General features: G+C 41.9%; 1 protein-coding gene across 1 annotated transcript in view; it reads right to left on the bottom strand.

Annotated features, from left to right (window-relative positions):
- Nucleotides 1–10,586, bottom strand: part of LOC123830521 (serotransferrin-like) — a 28,337-nt gene extending 17,751 nt beyond the window's left edge. Inside the window, exons 1-5 of the mRNA XM_045856853.1 lie at nt 10,430–10,586; nt 8,393–8,562; nt 2,196–2,304; nt 1,235–1,411; nt 431–578 (exon numbers count right to left, since the gene is read on the bottom strand). Of these exons, the coding sequence (XP_045712809.1) occupies nt 431–578; nt 1,235–1,411; nt 2,196–2,304; nt 8,393–8,562; nt 10,430–10,472 (647 nt within the window). The 5' untranslated portion in view covers nt 10,473–10,586. The remainder of the gene's footprint in view (nt 1–430; nt 579–1,234; nt 1,412–2,195; nt 2,305–8,392; nt 8,563–10,429) is intronic.
- Nucleotides 10,587–19,584: the final 8,998 nt, after the last annotated feature.

Below are 19,584 nucleotides of genomic sequence, written 5' to 3'. Positions count from 1 at the left end.
GGAGCCATGTGAGCTATCTGCATAGAGACCAGGAGGGGAGGCAGGAGAGAGGCCAGTACATTGAACAAGGGACTGCTGCAATAGAAAACAAAGGGTCGGTCACTGAAGCCCAGACACTAGGGATATGCTTGTCCCCTCAGGTTCGGCCCAGTGAGAAGACACACTGGCCAGATTCAAGGGCTCTGGGGACATGCAAAAGTCCCCAGGAAAGGGGGACTCTTTGATAAAGGACATCCTTATCAATGTCACATGACAGGAGCATGCACTGGCCTGGCTGGGGAGACACTGTGATCTCTGAGTCACTGTGAGGGGATTAGGCCTCCTGAATACTCCTGTTGCAAGCTGGGCTCTGCGGTGGTCCAGGAGGGTTTCCCAGCCTGAGGACATTGAACACTTTGGCTGCCATGAACCAGCAGCCAGTCTCACTCACTTGAGGGCACCCGAGTAGCCAAAGTATGGTTCGTGGGTAGAGCAGGCACACTTGTTGCTCCCTTTTCCCGCACACTGTTGACACAGTTTGGGGAAGGCCGTCTGATCCGCACAGGGGACACAGCTGCCCGCGAAGAAATTACCCACTGCTGCTCAAAACAAAGATGTGGAACAAAGGGCATGAGCCAGCCAGGCCAGAGACAGTTACAGCTCCCAGCTCAGACTCACGCGTGAACAGAGAGCACCCAGAGCAAAACCAGCGTACAGGCCCCAGCTGACCTTATGTGTGGTCCCTCTTTAAGATCAGGGTTTCAAAAAGGACCAGGTTAACCCCTGCCTTCCCCCAGAATTAGAACTCTGCCTGCCACCAACAAAGGCCTGTCTCAGGTCGCTGTCAGCTCCCCTCTCTGCCTTGTCAGATTGGAACATTGTAGACAGAGGTCTCCTCTGGAAGCCATGCCCAGGAGATGCCAGACTCACCTGGGCAGGTGCATGCCTGCATAGCCAGCAGATGGCCACCAGAGAGAGCTCCAGCAGAGTGGGAGACACATGATCCACAGAAAGGAAAGTGCCCCAGGGAAGGGGACAGTAGGGCCCAGCGACCTTGGACCTGCCTGAACCTTCTGTCAGGCCTGATGCCCTCACCCCCATTCCTCCAAACATTCTCTGCTGAACCTGGTTAACCTCCCACCTCCACCCCAAGAGTCTTCACACATGATTATGTCTGAGTGACCTCAGGGTGGCCTATGTGGGCACCTACGGAAGGGATGTCTGCCCCAGGGCACTCACCCTCCTGCCCACTTACCTTTCTCAAGAGGATCACGTGCCTCAGGCAGTTCCAAATAGAGTAAGCCTATGGGGACAACCCACCCAGCAGACCTGCCAAGGCCTGTGTGGCAAGACTTTTTGCCTTTGAGCTGGTTCAGCTGGAAGCCGCTGCCCTTCTTCACCACGGCCACAGCATAATAGCTGGTTTGTGGATCTGCAGAGACAGTGTGAATGGAAGACCTGCATCCTGGGCCCCAGGGAAACACTGCTCATCACTGCTGGGCTCCTGACTAGGGAAGAGGAAGCCACAAGCCACACTCATGTTGGGCTGGGTGGTAAAGAGGGAGGGGTCAGAATCAGTTTCCTGGGCTTAAGGGGAAAGAAAGGATTACAGAGGGGACATTTGTAATAACCCTCCAGGCAAACACAGGCAAGACGCCACATGCACCTGTGCCCTGAAGGATTTTTCCTAGCCTGACCCTGCAGGTTGTCTGCCTACACCCACCAACCCAAGCCTACCAGGAGACTGGAGCTGTGGCACAGAGGCCACATTGCTGACTCCAACTATTTCCCGTCCCCTGACATGGGCAGGGATAGTGAGGTTACCCTCAGAAAAGTCACAAGGCTGTTGGGACTCTTCATGTGTGCTCCAGTGTGGTTTCTCCTCTGAGTGAAGTACCTGTGGTTCTTGGAGGCTTCTGTATACAGCTCTGAACTCTAATGGTTCAGGTCAGGCTGTACCCAGCCTGCTCTGTTTCTCTATGAAGCACATTTCCTGGCACAGGAGGTCAGTGTCAGCCATACCAGCCTTCAACCAGCCCAAAGGCACAGAGGCCTTGAGCTGGGCCTGTGGTGGCCAGTAGGGCCCCTCACTGCCAACTCATTCTTCTGTCACCCTTCTAAACAAGACAAGACTCTACCAGGAGAGAACAAGCATCTCTCAGGGGAGAACAATGGCCACAAACAAACCGTCTCTGGGGTTCCTGGGAAAAACTTACCTGCTTCTGAGCCATAGAACTCTGCCACTACAGGTTTGAGATTGTAGGGAGCCAGGCCCGCCTCAAACACCCAACCTGCATCCACTGTCATAGCATCTGCTTCATTTGCCTGAAAGGAAACAGCCCAGACACCAGTGAAGCTCTCCCTTCTAGGAAAGCCCGCCTAAACCCAGGTGAGTGAGGGTGACTGGTGGGGCTTCTTGGATCTGGAACCCGAAAAACCATCAGCTTGGCCACATCACACACTAACTCAAGCTTCATTGGACTCCAGCACTCTGGTGAGGGAACTGGGCCACCATATCCCTATTCCTCCCACATAGAGGAAGGAATAGATTATTTTTCTTTTCCTTGGTGAGAAGTCTGGCTCTTGGCCCAGAAAACCACATGCTATCTTTTGCAATCAGCTTCAGTTCCAGAGGCTTCAGCTAGCAGGCCTTGTGGGGGAAAGCTGCCCTCCCACCACCAGCCAGGGTGTACAGCCCATGCACTGCAGGCTCTGAAGGAGGTTGCAGCCAATGACTTGGGTCTGCCTGCCTGGCCATGCTTTTACACATGTTTACATTGAGAATTCTGGTGCTTTGCTCTGGTGACCTCTTTATCTTGGTCCTTCTGCTGAGGCCTTCTCAGAAGTCACTGTGAAGCCCTCCTTCTGGGCCAGTGGGGGTTTGATGATACTCTTCTGCACTCTGATTCAGTGTTCAGTGGTGTACCTTCCTGTGCTGGGTCCATAGAACTGCAGGACTCTTTCATTCATGGATTCAGTGTTTCTCTGGGTTTTAACTTCTTGCTTCACTCTGCACTAAGTGCTAAACGATCATTACTTCCATTATGGCCCATTGTTCATGTACTTGTCTGCTCAGACATGTCACAGCTCACCACTGTCCAAGTCAGCTGTGTTTTACACATTAAAAAATAGAGACACTTTAAGTCCCTTTTCAAGGCCACATAGTAAGTAATGGAGCTGGGATTCAAATCTAGGCAGAATGGGTTTATTTTTTCCATTATACTGTTACCTGCTGGTTGCTATTGTTATTTTATTTTTCTGCTTCAACTTTAAAATAATAATTCCCTTTAAAAATTTTAGGCATCTTTTCACCATATCTATAATTTATTTTCTTTTTGGAAAAAATTTAATGCTAATCAAAGGATATGTTTATTGATTTTAGAGAGAGAGGAAGGAAGAGTGAGAAACATTGATGTGAGATAGAAATATTGATTGGTTGCCTCCCTTGTGTACCCTGACCACAAACGCGGTATGTGCCTTCATAGGAAATCAAACCCACAATCTTTTGGTGTGCACGACAATGCTCCCACCAACTGAGCAGCCCAGTCAGGGCTATAATTTATTTTCTCTTAAGCAGAAGCACTGTTTTATATATAGACAATATATTTCTATTGCGTTTTTTCTTCAAATATCTTTAATGAAAATGTTTTTGTTTAGAAGCCCTTGCCTTAACCCTATGAATAGTAATAATTGATGAAATTAAAAGGCAGCAGCAATAACTCCATGATCTGTGTCATATTATAGGTAGGGTATAAAACAATAGTATTTCTAAATGAAATGAAATAATATTGTAAGCCAAACTATATATTTGTCTAGCTGAAACTTTTCTTTTTAATGTTGCCATTGTTTTTATCATTGTTTTATTGTAATAAAATACATATCATAAAATTTACCATTTAGCCATGATAAGTGTACATTTTAATGCCATTAAATACATTCACTTTCATTCCACAACTAGACACCAGATATGGAACAACCTTTGAGGCTTTCTTGGCATCACAAGAAAACCTTAAGAGACTCTGTCCTTTCACCACACATATTGTAAAATCAAAGTAAATAAGCAAATAAACAAGATCCTTTCCCAGGACAGAGAGGTTGGGTCTTTTTTGGACAAGACACCAGGATCCCAGAGAGGAATCACTGGAGGCTCAGGACCTCAGGAACCAAGGAGCCAACACCTAATTCAGTGGGTCCACTACAGCAGCAAGGATTCTGAGAGGAACCTGAACCAACAGAGAGGGGCGGGGTATTAAAATCAGCCATGACCTAGGTGCAGATAACCAAATCCAGAAGACAGTAAGGCACAATGCATGGTCATCAACAAGAAAATCAGGTTTGGGCCCTTAAGAGATGTAGAGGTTAGAACTGTCAGATGCAGTGGAGAAGGTCTACCAATGCGGTATTTAGCTTTATGTACACAGTGAAGACTACAATCACAGGCCTGAGCCTGTGGAAAGGAAATTACAGAAATAAAAAGGAAAAAAAAACTAATTGGTGCTTCTAGACACAAAAATATAACTGTCAAAATCAAAAGTAAATGAATGGGAAACAAGTTGATTAGATATGTTTAAAGTGAAAATTAGTAAACTGGAGATTTTATCTAAAGAATTTATACTGGATGCTGCCAAAAAGAGGTGCAGAGAATGGGAATTGTTTTTAAAGGATTAAAAAGATAGGGAGGCTACGTTAAGGAAGGCCTAACATGTGTCATCTTGGAATCCTAGAAGTTAAAAGAACAAATGGAGAGACTGAAGAAAAAGCAGTATTTAAAGAGATAATGGTTCAAAATTTTCCAGAACTGATGAAAAACATGACTCCATAGATCCAATAACCCCCAAACAGGATAAGTACCAAGATTTCCACAACTGGAAATACCATAGTGTATCTGTGGAACATTGCCACAGACTAAAAAATGAAACCTCAAAACTATCTAGAGATGATCACTGAAGGAGTGACGGGACAACACAAGACTCCTCAACGATCACAATGGAGATCAGAAACAGCAGAATATTTTTAAACACTGTGAAAATGTCAAACTACAATTATGTATTCAGCAATATTATCATTCAAGAACATATAGAGAACTCCTAAAAACTCAACAACAGAAAAACAAACAACTAATTAAAAAATGGGCAAAGGACTTGAATAAACTTTTCTTCAAAGAATTCATATGAATGGCCAATAAGCACATGAAAAGATGCTCAAGATCACTAACATTACAGAAATGATACCCAGATTTATAACACAAAAAACAAGCAACTGGTCAAGTCTAACACCAAGAGATTTACTCTAAAGGATCGCCAAAAGGACATATTTCAAGAAGAAAACATGTCCACAAGGGTGATCTGAAATATGAAAAATAATGGTGAATAAATTAAATGGCAAAAATGTAGGTTAATCCAAATATTCTCACTCTCCTTCTTCCTTTCCTCCCCTCCTCTTTTTGAGGTTTTAGATGTGTGTACACACACATATACATTGACATACAAACACACACACATATAAATATATTTATATTTAGCCTTGATCAGTGTGGCTCAGTTGGTTGGGCATCATCCTGCAAAGTGAAAGGTCATTGGTTTGATTCCTAGTCTGGCCCCATGCTTGGATTGCGGGTTTAGTCCCTGGCCTGGGTGTGTATGAGATATTTCTCTCTCGCATCAATATTTTGCTCCCTGTCTTTCTCCCTCTCGTCCCCTCTCTCTAAAAATAAATTAATTAAAATATTTAAATATATATTTATATTAATATATAGTGACTGCAAATATATGAAGTAACTACATTGTGGGCTTAATAAAGATAGATATAAAACATTAAATAGTAATATCTGAACAGGGAAGAGGGAAGTGTGAGCTACTATATTCCAGAATCCTTTCATTGTTTGGCAAGTCTGGTGGGGGTAGGGGGTCAGTGTATTTTACTGTAACACTTTAGTAACCTAAAAATATGTAATAAAAACTTAGGAGAAATAATTAAAGAATAGAAACTATTTAAATTCACCACTAGTGGGGGGGGGGGTAAGTAAAATAAAAGGAAAGCAATGCAAATGAACATACATATACAAACTAAGTTTTTAAAAATCAGAAAAAGAATAATTAGGAATTAGAGGGAAAGTGGGACTAAGAGAAATTAAAAAGTAATATGTCAGAAATAAGTACAAATTTTTAAATAATAACAATAATTATTTATGATCTAATTTACCATATAAAACAAATGAAATTGTCAGATGGCATTAACAAAACCAGCAATACATAGTTTCAAAAGACACACCTGAAGCTAAGCTCACAGAAAGTTGAAAATAAAAGAATGGAAAAAGGCATAGGAGGATACTAAACAAAAGAAAGCTGATGTGGTATGTGTGTATCAGCATTTAGTCAAAAAGCACTGCCAGAGACAGAGATTATTTCATAATGATAAAATACCAAACTCACCAAGAATGGTATGGATTATTCTCTCTCGCACTGCTAGTGGAAGGTAAATTGAAATAACCATATTGTATTTGCTAAAAAATCATATATTTGGCATTGTTTTAAAAGTCTAATACACATCCCATGGCTCAACAAGTCTGCCTATATATATATATATATATATATACTCAAAACAAACTTTTAATTCTTATGTCCCAGGAGATTTGTGTAAGAATATTCCTTCAGCTCTGATTAGCATTAACAAAAACTGAAAACACTCCAAGTGCCTAATGACCAGAAAAGAACAAAAAACTGTGGTATACTAACATAATGGACTATTGTAGAGCTCTAAAAATGAATGAACAATAGCCACATTCAGCAACATGACTTATACTTAGTATAATACTGGGAAGAAAAAGCAAGTATCAGAAAATGAAGTAATTTTAAGCTTATAATTTTTCAAGAAGCAAAATTATCAGTCACTCACACATATCTATGTAAGTCTTAAAACTAAAATAAAAGGCAAAAAACTCAGGATTCTGTTTGCTCAGGCAGGGGAAACACACAGGCCCCTGTGAGTAGGCCCAGCAGTTACACCACCCCAAGTGACTCCATTCCCTCAGAATCCAGTGCTGCCGCAGAGTAGCCCTATAGATGTGAACTACTGGCGATAATGAAGGTTTCAGAACTTGTGATGGGTTTGTGCATAGTATTGTTTTATATTATTAACACATTTAAAAATAAAAACGGCATGCATAGACCAAAGCTGAACTTAGGTCATTATTCAAGGCTTATATTAAGCCATGATGGTACCTGAGGTCCAATTTAAAAACAAAAACAAAAACAGAACACAAGAATTGTTTGTACTGAATTGCTGATTCCTTGAGTTAATCAAGCTCCATCTGGCTGAGTCTACTTCTCCCACATTATGGCTCCTTCTAGTCTCCTCCTTGCTCTGCCCTGCCACCCTGGCTTTCCTACAGCAACTCAGACAAGCCCAGCTCTCCCTGGTCTCAGGCCCTTTCCACAAGCTGTTGTTCAATGCCTGGAGTATTGCACCCTGGCTCTTGGCTTGCCCATGCTCACCCCTGGGGTCTCAGCTTCATTGTTCCCGCACAGGGAGATGTTCCCTGACACCCAGTGCTCTGTCAGAGTGTTCCACTTTCCCCCTTCATTGTACATCACAGAATTTGAAATTACATGTCTGCTTGTTTGCGTGTTTTTCTTCTCTCCTGACTAGACTGTAAGCTCATCAAGAGTAAGGACCATGTGTGCTTAATCCTCACTTATGGATATGGTTGTTGTTGTTGTTTTTTAATTGATTTAGAGGAGAGAGAAAGAGAGAGAGACATGGATGTGAGAGAGAAACATCCATTGGTTGCCTCCTGTACACACCACACTGGGGATCAAACCTACAACCTAGGTATGTACCCTGACTGGGAATCGAACCCTCAGCTTTGTGGGGCTTGGGACAATTCTCCAACCAACTGAGCCAGCTGGCCAGGGCAGGACCACGTGTGTTCAAATTCACCACTGCAGCCCCAGTGCCCAGCACAGCATCTGACACAGGCTCAAAGGGGCAGAAACAATGTTGAAGGGGTGAAGAGGATTTTGGAAAACCAGAAAACAAAGGGTTCAGCTGTCACCTGCAACCCTGACACCATACTCCTCCTCCCTGTGAGCATCATTCATCTACTTCCCATGACGTAGCAAGAACTTCCAAATTGTGTTATATGATCATTTTGATAGCAAACATTCTTGTTTTTTCCCTGAATTCAGAGAACACAGTGCCTCAAAATGGTCCCCCTTCAGAGCATGTTGGACTTTGCTTTAAGACTCGCTAAAGATGGTCACTTCTATGTCCATTCCTGAAGGGATTTTATTAACAGTGGGGGTTGACTGCCCCACACATCAACCTCCTATGTGTGAGTACAGATTAAAGAAGCACCAGGAGCAAGGGGAAGTATGGATTGTCCTCCACTCTCCTTTAGGCAGCAGTGACTTACTGCGATGGCCTTGATGCAGTCAGTGTGGGAGGTTCTCTTCACACAGCTGACAGGATCAGTATCAGGTTGGAGTTTCTGCATACTGTCACGGAATTCGGAGCACTTAGTGGCCTCATGACTGGAGATGGTGCACCATCTCACAGTTTCCCTGGGGACAGCCAGACACAGCCCTAGGAGAGAAAGGCCAGAGGTCCCTGTTACAGTGGGAGAGATGGCAGCACCCTCTGAAGGGACTTGAAAGTACATCCCTTCTGTACTGTCCTCCCCACCTCCTGTCCGTGAACAATGAAGGGTACAGATTCCACTGCATTCTCAGGTGGGGACAAGAGAAGGGGAGGCAGTCTCCCACTTGTAACTCATTGCTGGCCAGAGAGATGTTGGCTTAACTCTCTGTTCCCAATGGGAGATCACAATCTGCTCCTCTGGGTTCTCCATGCTTCTACCCCTCACTCACAGGACTGCAATTCCACATAAGCCTTAGCCGTGTGATGGCATTTTCAGCTACTTTAAGGCACTGGCTGAATGCCACAACTCAGGAAGCCAACAAGGTAGGAATTTTTAAAAGAAGAGGGAACTGTGCTCGAAGTGATGTTTTACCCAGTGTCACCCAGCCTATTATTAGTGGCTGAGACTGGCTTCCAGACTGTGGCCTCTGCCCAGGGAACCAAAGAAGGTAACGTTCTCAGTCAATTACATCTGGTTAGGCAGTAGAGGTAAATGATTGATGACATCATGAATTTGCCCGTGACACTTGTCTGTTGTTCTCTGTCCCAAGAATAACTAGAAATTCCACATATTCTCAGTAGTCCTCTCTGTTTCCAGTTCCCCTCAATTTTCACCAGTCTTTTTGGCTGCAATCAGGAGAAGATAAAGACAAGTATGTCTGTCCCTACTAAAACCCATGTGGTTGCAGATGTGTAGTCCCCATCATGTGAGCTCTGGCACTGTCCCCAAAGCCCTCTGTTATCGCCACTCTCCATAGATCAACTAACTCAGGGAAGCTGTTGAATATCCACAAAACAACAGGCAGCAGTGGGGGAGGGTATAGTTCTCTGGAATGCATTAAGAGGGACCTTATTGCCCCAAATGTCCTTTATCCCAGCTCTGTCCTGGGAGATCCAGGAGGTACAAGGAATCAGTGGCAGACCCTCCCCAAACCACTCCTCCCAGGGTTCCCATGGGCAGGAACTTGTCTCCAGTCATGTACTTACCTTGCATAGCCCTATGAGGTCCTTGTGGGGTAGAGGATGGGGAAGGGGTGAGGCAAAGGCAAATAATGGGGGACCAACTCCCCAGGTTAAACATTTCAAGGGAGACAAATGACCAAACATGGAAGTCTCTAAAGGTGTGACAGATGCACCATAAATGACAAGCAAAAGTTAGAGGACAAAGGGGCCCCAGTAATCTCAGGAGGTGGTAAGAGTTGGAGAGGCCATCCCGTGACAGGCCCCAGTGCAGGGATGTGTGCAGCAAATTCCACTGGTGCCTGGATCGGTGGCCTCGATTATCCTTACCTACCCTCCCAGGCTGGGCTGTACTACCCAGGAAGTCTGGACCCAAGAAGTCTGGCTTTAAATCCCACGCTCCAATGCTCCCTGGACAGCCACACATCATTGGCAGGACATTATCAGTGCCAATGACTCAAAGAAGACATAAGACTATCAACGAGGAGGAGATCAATCTGGAGGGCTTGAATGCCACCCTAAACTGTTGTAACTTGACTGAGGAGGCCCCAGCGAAGGAATTTGATAAATCATGACGGGAGTGCTCTAATTTGTTGTATTCCACTATTGCAAGATTGGACAAGGAGGAGGAGCAAGAGGCAAGAAAAGTGTGAAAAAGTAACAGAGGCACTAGCAAGTGCCAGCAGTTGCGCGCCGGCGCAGAGCTGTCCCCAGGCAATACCAAAGCAGGTGCAGAAGTGCGGCAGGGAAAGAGCTGAGGAAAGGCTCCTGCGCTTCCAGCCAGAGCACGGAGCCCAGGGGATAGTGTGCCGAGGTCCGGAGTGTAAGGGGCCTTCCCCTCGCCCGCACTTACCCAAGACTGTGCAGGTCAGCAGGGAGGGGATGATGAGCCTCATCCTCAGGGTCTGTGGCAGCGCCGCGCAGCAGGCACAAACTAACCGGCTTCTGCGCGGACTCACAGTGCCCGCTCCCCTTTATCCCTGGCGGGGCAGACCAAGCACAACCTTTGACTTCCTGTGTTTGCACAGCCCGCTTGCCCAATCGCCCCTCATCTCTCCCCCGTCATTCCTCGCCCCCGCCTATCACCTCATTTCCTGAGCTCTGGGCCAGACTGTGGATGGAATCCAGCACAAAAAATGCTGATTGGAAGGAAGTTAAAGAAAAATCGGTCCCTTGTTAAAATGTGTTTGCTCTGTGCCAGGAACGGAACTGCAGCTGTTAGGGGCCCTGAGGAGGGGGTCGGGGGAACACTGCTGCTGAGTCCCTTTTTGGCAGAGCTGGACTTGCACCAGTCCTTATGTGCTCATACCACACAGGTGGAGAAGGGAACTGTCCCACATCCAGACTAGAACCAAAGAGTGACAGGCAAAGACCCTCCTGGGAGAGGATGTCAAAGAAGAATAAAACTGGCTTCAAGTCAGAGGCACCAGGCTCGTCACCCTTTGCTTGTCCCCAGGTGTTGGTCCCCTGCTCTTGGGGTCCTAATGGCCTGCCCAACTGAGGAGCTGCTCTCTCCCCGTGTGCCCTGCTGAGTTTAGACTCCTGGACTGGAAATCTTCCTTCCCTTCATGCAGTCTGCTGGACATGTTGGCGTAGGGACAGAGTCACAGAAGGGACCAATTCTCTCCCACAAGAAGGTGCCCAGAAATGTGGTCAGGGCTCTGTGAGACTCAGAACAAACCGTTCTCTTTCAGAGCACAAAGAAAGAGGCCCAGGGGAGGTTGTGGCCTGATCTCAATGCCCTGGGTCATCCAGCAAAGTGGTCTCCAAACGGTTTTGATTGTACATCCTTATCTGGAGAAAATAGTGAAGTTTTATATTCTACATATGACTTTTTAAACTGATAGATTTAAACTAACATGTAAACTTTTTAAAGTCATAAACACTAACTTTTCCTTTTATAAATTTCTATTCCTTTCATGATTGGAAGGCATTGAGGGGTGGGGATCTGGCTTCATGTAGGGACCTTGAAGATGGAGGGAAAGTCAGGGTCAGAGCTGGCTGGGAGTGCGCTTTGCAGAGCAGGCATGTCCACGATCAACTGATGCCTTCCCTAGGCCCTACAGTGAGCTTGCAGAGTCTGCCCCAAAGTAGGAAGGTGAGTTGCTGAATGTTGAGCTAATCCACAAGCTCAGGGAAGCTTGGTAGAGGCCATGCAAGGTTAATGGACCATGATTCTCCTCCCTGGGCCCCTGTTGCAGTCACACGGGGAGACTTTCCTGAGGCAGCACCTCCAGTGACAGGCCCAAATCCTAGCCTGAGCCCCTCAAAGGGAGCATCACTGGGCAGGCTGAGCCTTCTCTAAACCAGCCAACCCTATGCCCTGCCTCAGTGGAGCCCTCTGAGTCCAAGCCCATAGCAGAGGACAAAGTACAGAGCCCATGGCATCTGGAGGAAGGTAATATGAGACATGGGCAGAAGGAGTCCTACACCTGTTCACATGGGCAGGGACCCAGGGCTCTATCTAGTTCTAGCTCAGGGGAAGGACAGGAACACCCCCCGTGTCTCTCATTCCTTGGAGGCAGGGGTGAGGCTGGCTGTGAGGTGCACATGTGTATATGACCCTGGTTGTATGGCTGTGCCCATGTCCATAATGAGCATGGGGATGTGTGGAGGTAAAGGTTAATAATGACAGTGTTTCATGTCCTTGGTGTCCTGTGACACTCTCCCTTAATTTTACACCAGAGACATTCTGGAGTCAGGAAACTCATTGTCCCTCTTTTACCACTTAATGATGGCTAACACTTAGGGCTTTACTGGATGCCAACCCTCTGTGGTTGGTGCATTAGAATCCCATTTCACAGATAAGACTGGGAAACTGAGGTTCTAAGAGGTTAGTAAACTTGTCCAAAGTCAGCTGGTGAGTCAGATGCAAAATCAGGCAGTCTGGTTCCAGAGTGTATATACCCACTCATCAGGGACACTCTCTCTTCTAGGGAATGGACACACAGAGGCCCTGGAGCTCATATGAGAAAGAGATAAACAGGGTACTCCCAGCCCCACCATTTCTCCACAGACATGCAGCCCTGGTCCATCTAGTACCCTGACTGCAGAACCTCAGGTTGCACTGGCTTATGTTGAGATGAAATGAAAGTATCGTGTTTTCAGCCTGCCATGTGCCAAGCACTGTTCTGGAGTAAGATTTTGTGATCTTGACCAACCACCTTAAGAGATGGAATCAGTCCCCATTGTTTAAATGTGAACACTACAGTAAAATGACAGCCCCTCATTCAGAGAGCTCTGGAACTTGAACTCAAATCTCCTAAGTTTACCAGCCTTCTGCAGACCACAGCTGCCTACCTTCTTGATATTGATCTTCTCTTCATTTATCCAGAAGAGGAGGGGATAAAGGGAGGAAGGAAGGGAAGAAAGGAGGAAAGAGAGAAGGAAAATGAATATGAGAGATTTTCCAGTAACAGAGCAATCCAAGTCATGAGCCAAATCTTCCATCATAAACTGAGTAAAATTCTTATGTTTCAACAAGATTGGCCCTCCTGCAGAAAGAGCTGAACATGGGTGTAAGATGTGCAGAGGGGTTGAGTAGCTGACCTGAAGAGGATGGGCAGAAAGGCGTTAGTTCTCAGAACCAATATTTGTTGTTTCCAAATGTTGCCTCATTTACAAAGAAACAGAGCAAACAAAGAGCCTCTGTCTGCTTAAACCAGTCCCTCCCCCACCTCCCGCTCATTGCACTCTGCCCACAAACAAGCCCTCTCCTCTGAAAGACCTTAGCGGGTTTCACAGACTGCTGTAATCATAGACCTGTTATCCCCCAGACCTGCGGCTGAGGGAGAGTGTGGTGAGACAGGTGGGAACAAAGGGCGAAGTCCGTTTAGAAAAATGTTGGATAATCTGAAATGCCATATACCACTGCCTCTCTCTTTCTCTCTGTCTTACCGCTCACCTCGACAATGATTCTCAAGGTTTCCATTCTTTTCCCAAGGGATCCATAAAAATATCCTTTTCATGAAGAATTGTCCAGGGGCAGAAATCTTCACAACAAAATCTACTAAACATTTAAAAAGAATTAGAGTTTTACACTTACCTATCCAGAGAGCAGAAAAAGACGGATTACTCCCTAATTTGTTTAAGGCCAGTAAGTATAGTTTGAAAGCAAAACCATCAAGGATACTATGACAAAGACTTAAAAATTACCTTTTGTTAACATAGATGCAAAAATCCTAAGCAAAATTTTAACAAATTGAATCCAGCAGTATCTAAAAAGGATACTAAGTTACCGACTTGGGTTTATTCTGGGAATGCAAGTTATTTGAAAATCAGTCACTGTAATTGATCACATTAACAGAATAAAGGAGAAAAATATATGACCATATCTACAGGAACAGCATTTAGTAAAATTCAACAACTTTTCATTTTAAAACCTCTTAGCAAACTTGTCCTAGGAAACTTGCTTAATCTGACAAAGTATGCATGTGTGTGTGTATAATATATATAATACACACACAACATAATATATATTATAATATATAATATATGTAATATATATATACACATATATGAAATAAATGTTTTTTACACAAAAGAAATTATATGCAGTGGTGGAATGGTGGACAAAAGCTTTCCCTTCAAAATCATGAAAAATATCAGAAGGTCTACTATTATCTCTAGTCAACATTTTTACTTGCAGTCTTTGCCATTATAGGCAGGTAAGAAAAACGTGTAATATGTAAAAGGATTGAAAAGGAAAAAAATAAACTGTCATTTTCTCAGATGATATATGATTGTACCTGTGTAAAATTCTAAAGAAATGATTAAGTATTAGAAAGATAAATATCAGGCAATATTAGGCTGGATACAAGTTAAATATACAAAAATCTATTGTATTTCTATATACAAAATGAAAAAGACTATGAAAATGCTATTTAAAGTAGTATAAAATAACAAATGCCTAGGAATTAGTTTATCAAGATGTCTAAAATTTACATATATCAAACTATAAAATATTACTGAGAAAAATGAAAGAAACTTTAAGTTACACCCCCAAATTAAAGGAACTTTAAGTTATACACAAAACAGAGTGGAGGCCCAATATTGTATAGATGTCAGTTCTCTCAACATAAATGTACAGATGCAATGAACTCCCAATCAAACTCCCAATGAATGTTTTATATTTCTTGTTGTGATTGACAATGTAGTTCTAAAGTTTATATGGAATTAAAAAATCCCTAAAATAGATATTTGGTTGCTGGTGTAAGTTGTAGCATAGCAAGGTAAGAATAGAATGCATTTAATTTTTCATACCTTGTCTGCCCAAGTCTGAGCACCAAGATCTATAACCAACTCAGGTGTTAATTATCAATAGTATTACCTAAATACTCTCTATAACTTGATACTGAATTAGTGGTATGGAAATAAAATTACATACAGTCCACTAAATACTTAAGGATTTGTAGACATATGTCCACCACAGTTGATATCTAGTCTAGTTCTCATGTTTATTCCAATTCTTCCATGTTAAGAAGTAAATTAAACTCATGACTAGCTATCGTTTAAGATCTTTTTCAGATTCTTGTCATCTTCCTCCTTTTTCTTTTACATGTATATGAAAAAAGTTACATATATATAAAAGTAGAGAAAATAATGTAATCAACATTCATTCACACCTTACCCAGCTTCAACAATTGTCAATATTTTGTCAATCTTACTTCATCTATTCTTCTACTTCCTCTTTTTTTCTGGAATAACAAACATTATTTCACCCCTTACTACCATTCATCTCTAGAACTCTTTTCCTCTTGCATAACTGAAACTCTAGACACAATAAACAATAACTGCTCATTTCCCCTGCTCCCAGCCTCTAGCAACTACACTTTCTGTCTGTACGATTTTGTGCTGCGGTCCAGCCGCACCTGGGTCCAGGGGTTCCTGAAAGGTGGGTAAGGCGTTGGTGATGGGAGACAGACGACAACACACCTCAGAGGACGGTGATGCTCTGTTCCGTTTATTCCAAGTACAAGCAGGTTTTTATACTTTCATTTTTGGTAGTGATTAACATTTGCAATTAGGTGAAGCAGAAAAAAATTAATACAAAGGTAACCAGGAAAAGTATGAAAGTTTCCATAGATTTAATTATATTAAACAAAGATTGTTTTGACCAGGAGAGCCATAATCAGACAATTAGAAATAGCTGTACATACAGAGTTTGAATACCTTATTGTTTATTAAAGTTCTTAGAATTTATCATCTGACTCCCTGGTAACTGTTTCTACGTGCTTAGTTTGTAATAGTTAACCAGCTTTTCTTATTTTTTTTGCCTGTCTAATTCTACTTGATATATATTCCTATTCAAGGTAAAGGCGGGGCTGTTACTCCAACAACTTTTAGACATTCAGGGGCTATTTTATTAGAGGGGATTTTGTTCTCTGGTCAAGAAATTATTTTGTACAACTTCATTGGAATTTTGCGAATCAATAAACCTGAAATACAGATGTCTAACAATCCCACCACCTTTTGATTACCAAAACAAACATGTAAGGAGAGATAAACAGGAAATCCAGCTACAATAAACCTTTTTTGTTCCTTAATTAATAAACACCAAGGAGGTCCGCTTTGAGCTAGCCTTTCCATGAAATTTAGACTATTATAAGGCACTTGGACTCCATCCTCATTGACCATTCTAATGCCATCCTCATTATATACTCCTGTATAAGGCAATGGGGGATCTGGGACCCTCTGGAGACTATTATCTCCTCTTGAGGGATACCATAATTTGCCAGTAATCCAATATGCTACCCAGAGGTATCCCTGGGCTGTGGGTAGGGGCCTATATAATTTTTTCTTGTTTCCTAGACTCTTTGTATCTATGGGTAAGGAACAGGTGTGGGAAAGTCTGCCAATAATTTACCCTGTTGTAACTGATTCATGAATTCTTTTATGGGAACAATCGGGGATAGTTTCTTACTCAGGTTTATAAACACCTTGTTTAAAACAATTTGAGCATGATTCTATAGTCTAGGGAGAACTAGTTGTTCCTTCAGAATTTTCCTCAAAATCAATCATTGACTCTCTCCAAGCCTCTTTCTTCTCATGGCCTGTTCTTATGGGAATCAGGGTACAAAGTAAGACCATGATCAATATTAGCAAGGAAATTATTAAGAGCAATCCCCAGGAAAATTACCGCCCCCCTTTGTATGCCACGCTCTCTTCCAGGAAGATGGATTCCTTGAATTCCCTCTTTACATGTTCTGACCTTGTCAGAAAACATGGTTGGAAGAGGGTGTGGCAATTTTGACTACTTCAAGTACCTCAAGTGGAATCATTCAATATTAGGCTTTTCATAATTGGCTTACTTCACTTGCCATAATGTCCTCAAGGTTCATTCATGTTGTAGTACATGTCAGCAATTTCTTTCCTTTAAATGGATGAATAATAATCCATTGTATGTATATATTATTATATTTTTGCTTATCTGTTCATCTGTCAATGGACACATGGGTTGCTTCCACATTTTAACTATTGTGAATGATACTTATAGAAACATGGGTGCCTAAATATCTCTTAAGACCCTGCTCTCTATTCTTTTGGGTATCTACTCAGAAGTGGAATTTCTGGGTCATATGGTAATTCTATGTTTAATTATTTAGGGACCTCCATATTGTTTTCCACAATGGCTATAATATTTTATATTCCCACCAACAGCGCAGAGTTCCAGTTTATCCACATCCTCAACACATCACTTTCTGATTTTTTTGATAGTAGGTATCCTAATAGATATGAAAAAGTTTCTTATTATAGGTTTGATTTGCATTTTCCTAATGATTAGTGATGTTGAGCATCTTTTCATGTGCTTGTAATTTTTTTTGGAGAAAGGTTTATTCAAGTCCTTCATTCATTTTTGAAGTGGCTGTTTGTTTTTTTTGTTGTGGAGTTTTAGGAGTTCCCTATGTGTTTGGGGTATTGCTCCCTTATTAGTTATTTTATTATCTAGTAATATTTTGTCTCATTCTGTAGGTTGCCTTTTTACTCTCTTCATGGTGTCATAAAACTTCCAGTCTTCATACAGTCCAATTTTTCTATTTTTGCCTTTATTGCCTGTGCCTTGATATCATATCTAAGAAATCATTGCCAAATCCATGGTCATGAAGCTTCTGCCCTATATTTTCTTCTAAGAGTTTTATACTTTTAGGTCTTAAGTCTAGGTCTTTAAATAATTTTGAGTTAATATCTATATATGGTAATGGAGAGGGTCCAACTTTATTCCTTTGCATATTTTTGTTCAGTTTTTCCAACACAATTTTTTGAAAACACAACTTTTTCTCCCATTAAATGTCCTTGGCTCACTGTGGAAAATCATTTGACTATTTATGTGATTGTTTATGTCCCTGCCTTTCTATTCTATTCTGTTCATCTATGTGTCTGTCTTTTTGCCAGTACCACACTCTTCTTTTTACATTCTCTTGCTATAAATTTGTTATTTGTGAGGAAGAACTTCTTTTTTAACAACAAATGCAGAACAGAACTATTACTTATTATTTCCTACATGGAACAAATTGTTAAAGGGCTGTAGCATGGTGTAAACAGTACCATACTCTTTTGATAGCTATAGCATTATAAGTTATATAAATTTTGTAATTAGGAGGTGTGAGTCCTCCAATTTTCTTTTTCAAGACTGTTTTGACTATTCAGAATCACTTGAGATTCCATATGACTTCTAGGATTTTTTTTTCTATTTCTGAAAAAAAGTCATTGGAATTTTGATAGGAATTGCATTTAATCTGTAGATTGCTTTGGACAGTACTGACATGATATCATGACAATATTAAGTTTTCTAATCCACAAACATGAGGTGTCTTTGCATTTATTTTTGTCTTCCTTAATTTCTTTCATAGATATTTTGGAGTCTTTCAACTTTTTGGTTAAGACAATTTCTAAGAATCTTTTTGATACTATCATAACTGGAATTGTTTTCTTAATTTTTTTTCTGGATTTTTATTATTAGTATATAGAAAAGTAACTGTTTTTGTGTGTGTTGATTTGGGATCCTGCTACTTAGCTGAATTTGTTACTAAGTTCTAACTTTTTTCATAGAATCAATAGGGTTTTCTACATATAAGATTGTATCATCTGCCAGCAGAGATTATTTTATTTTGCTTTCCAATTTGGATGCCCTTATTTTTATTTCTTGTGTAATTGCTCTGATTTGAGGTTCCAGTACTATTTTTGAACAGAAGAGGTAAAAGTGAGCATGCTTGCCCTGTTCCTGATCTTAGAGACACGTTTTCAGTCTTTCACCAGTGGGTATGAGGTCTGCGAGGGGTTTTCAGCTTTGTCTTTTATTATGTTGAAGTAGTTTCCTTCTAGTCATTGTTTATTGTTTTTTATCATGAAAGAATTTTGGATTTCACCAAACTTTTTTTGCATAAATTTAGGTGATCATGTGGGTTTTTCCTTCATTCTGTTAATGTGGAGTATGATGCTTGATCAGTTTTCACGTTGAACCATTTTTACATTACATTGCAGAAAAGATAAATCTGACTCGGTCACTGTATAATCCTGATAATACACTGCTGCATTCAGTTTGCTAGTATTTTGTTGAGGATTTTTGAGTGAGTGTTTGTAGGGTTATTGGCCCATCGTTTTCTTTTCCCATAGTGTTCTTTTCTGGCTTTAGTGTCAGTGTAATAAAGGCTTTGTAGAACAAATTAGGAAGTGTTCCCTCCCCTTCAATTTTTGTGAAAAGTTTAAGAAGTAGTGGTAGTTCTTTAAGTGTTTCATAGAACTCACCAGTGAAGCCAGCATATTGAGGGCTTTTCTTCATTGGGAGACTTTTTTTTTATTATTATTACTGATTCAGTCTCCTTACTAGTTAAATGTCTATTCAGATTTTATAGTTCTTCATGACTTAGTCTTTTTAAAATTATATTTTATTGTTTATCCTATTACAGTGGCTCCAATTTTCCCCCTTTGCCCCTTTTCACCCAGCCCCACCCACTCCTTCAGGCAATCCCCACAGTGTTGTCCATGTCCATGTCCATGAATCATGCATGT

The sequence above is a fragment of the Phyllostomus hastatus genome, unplaced genomic scaffold (genome assembly GCF_019186645.2).
Source record: "Phyllostomus hastatus isolate PE091 unplaced genomic scaffold, TTU_PhHast_1.1 phas_scaffold_129, whole genome shotgun sequence".
Classification (NCBI taxonomy): domain Eukaryota; kingdom Metazoa; phylum Chordata; class Mammalia; order Chiroptera; family Phyllostomidae; genus Phyllostomus; species Phyllostomus hastatus.
This window is presented reverse-complemented; position numbering and strand designations above follow the sequence as displayed.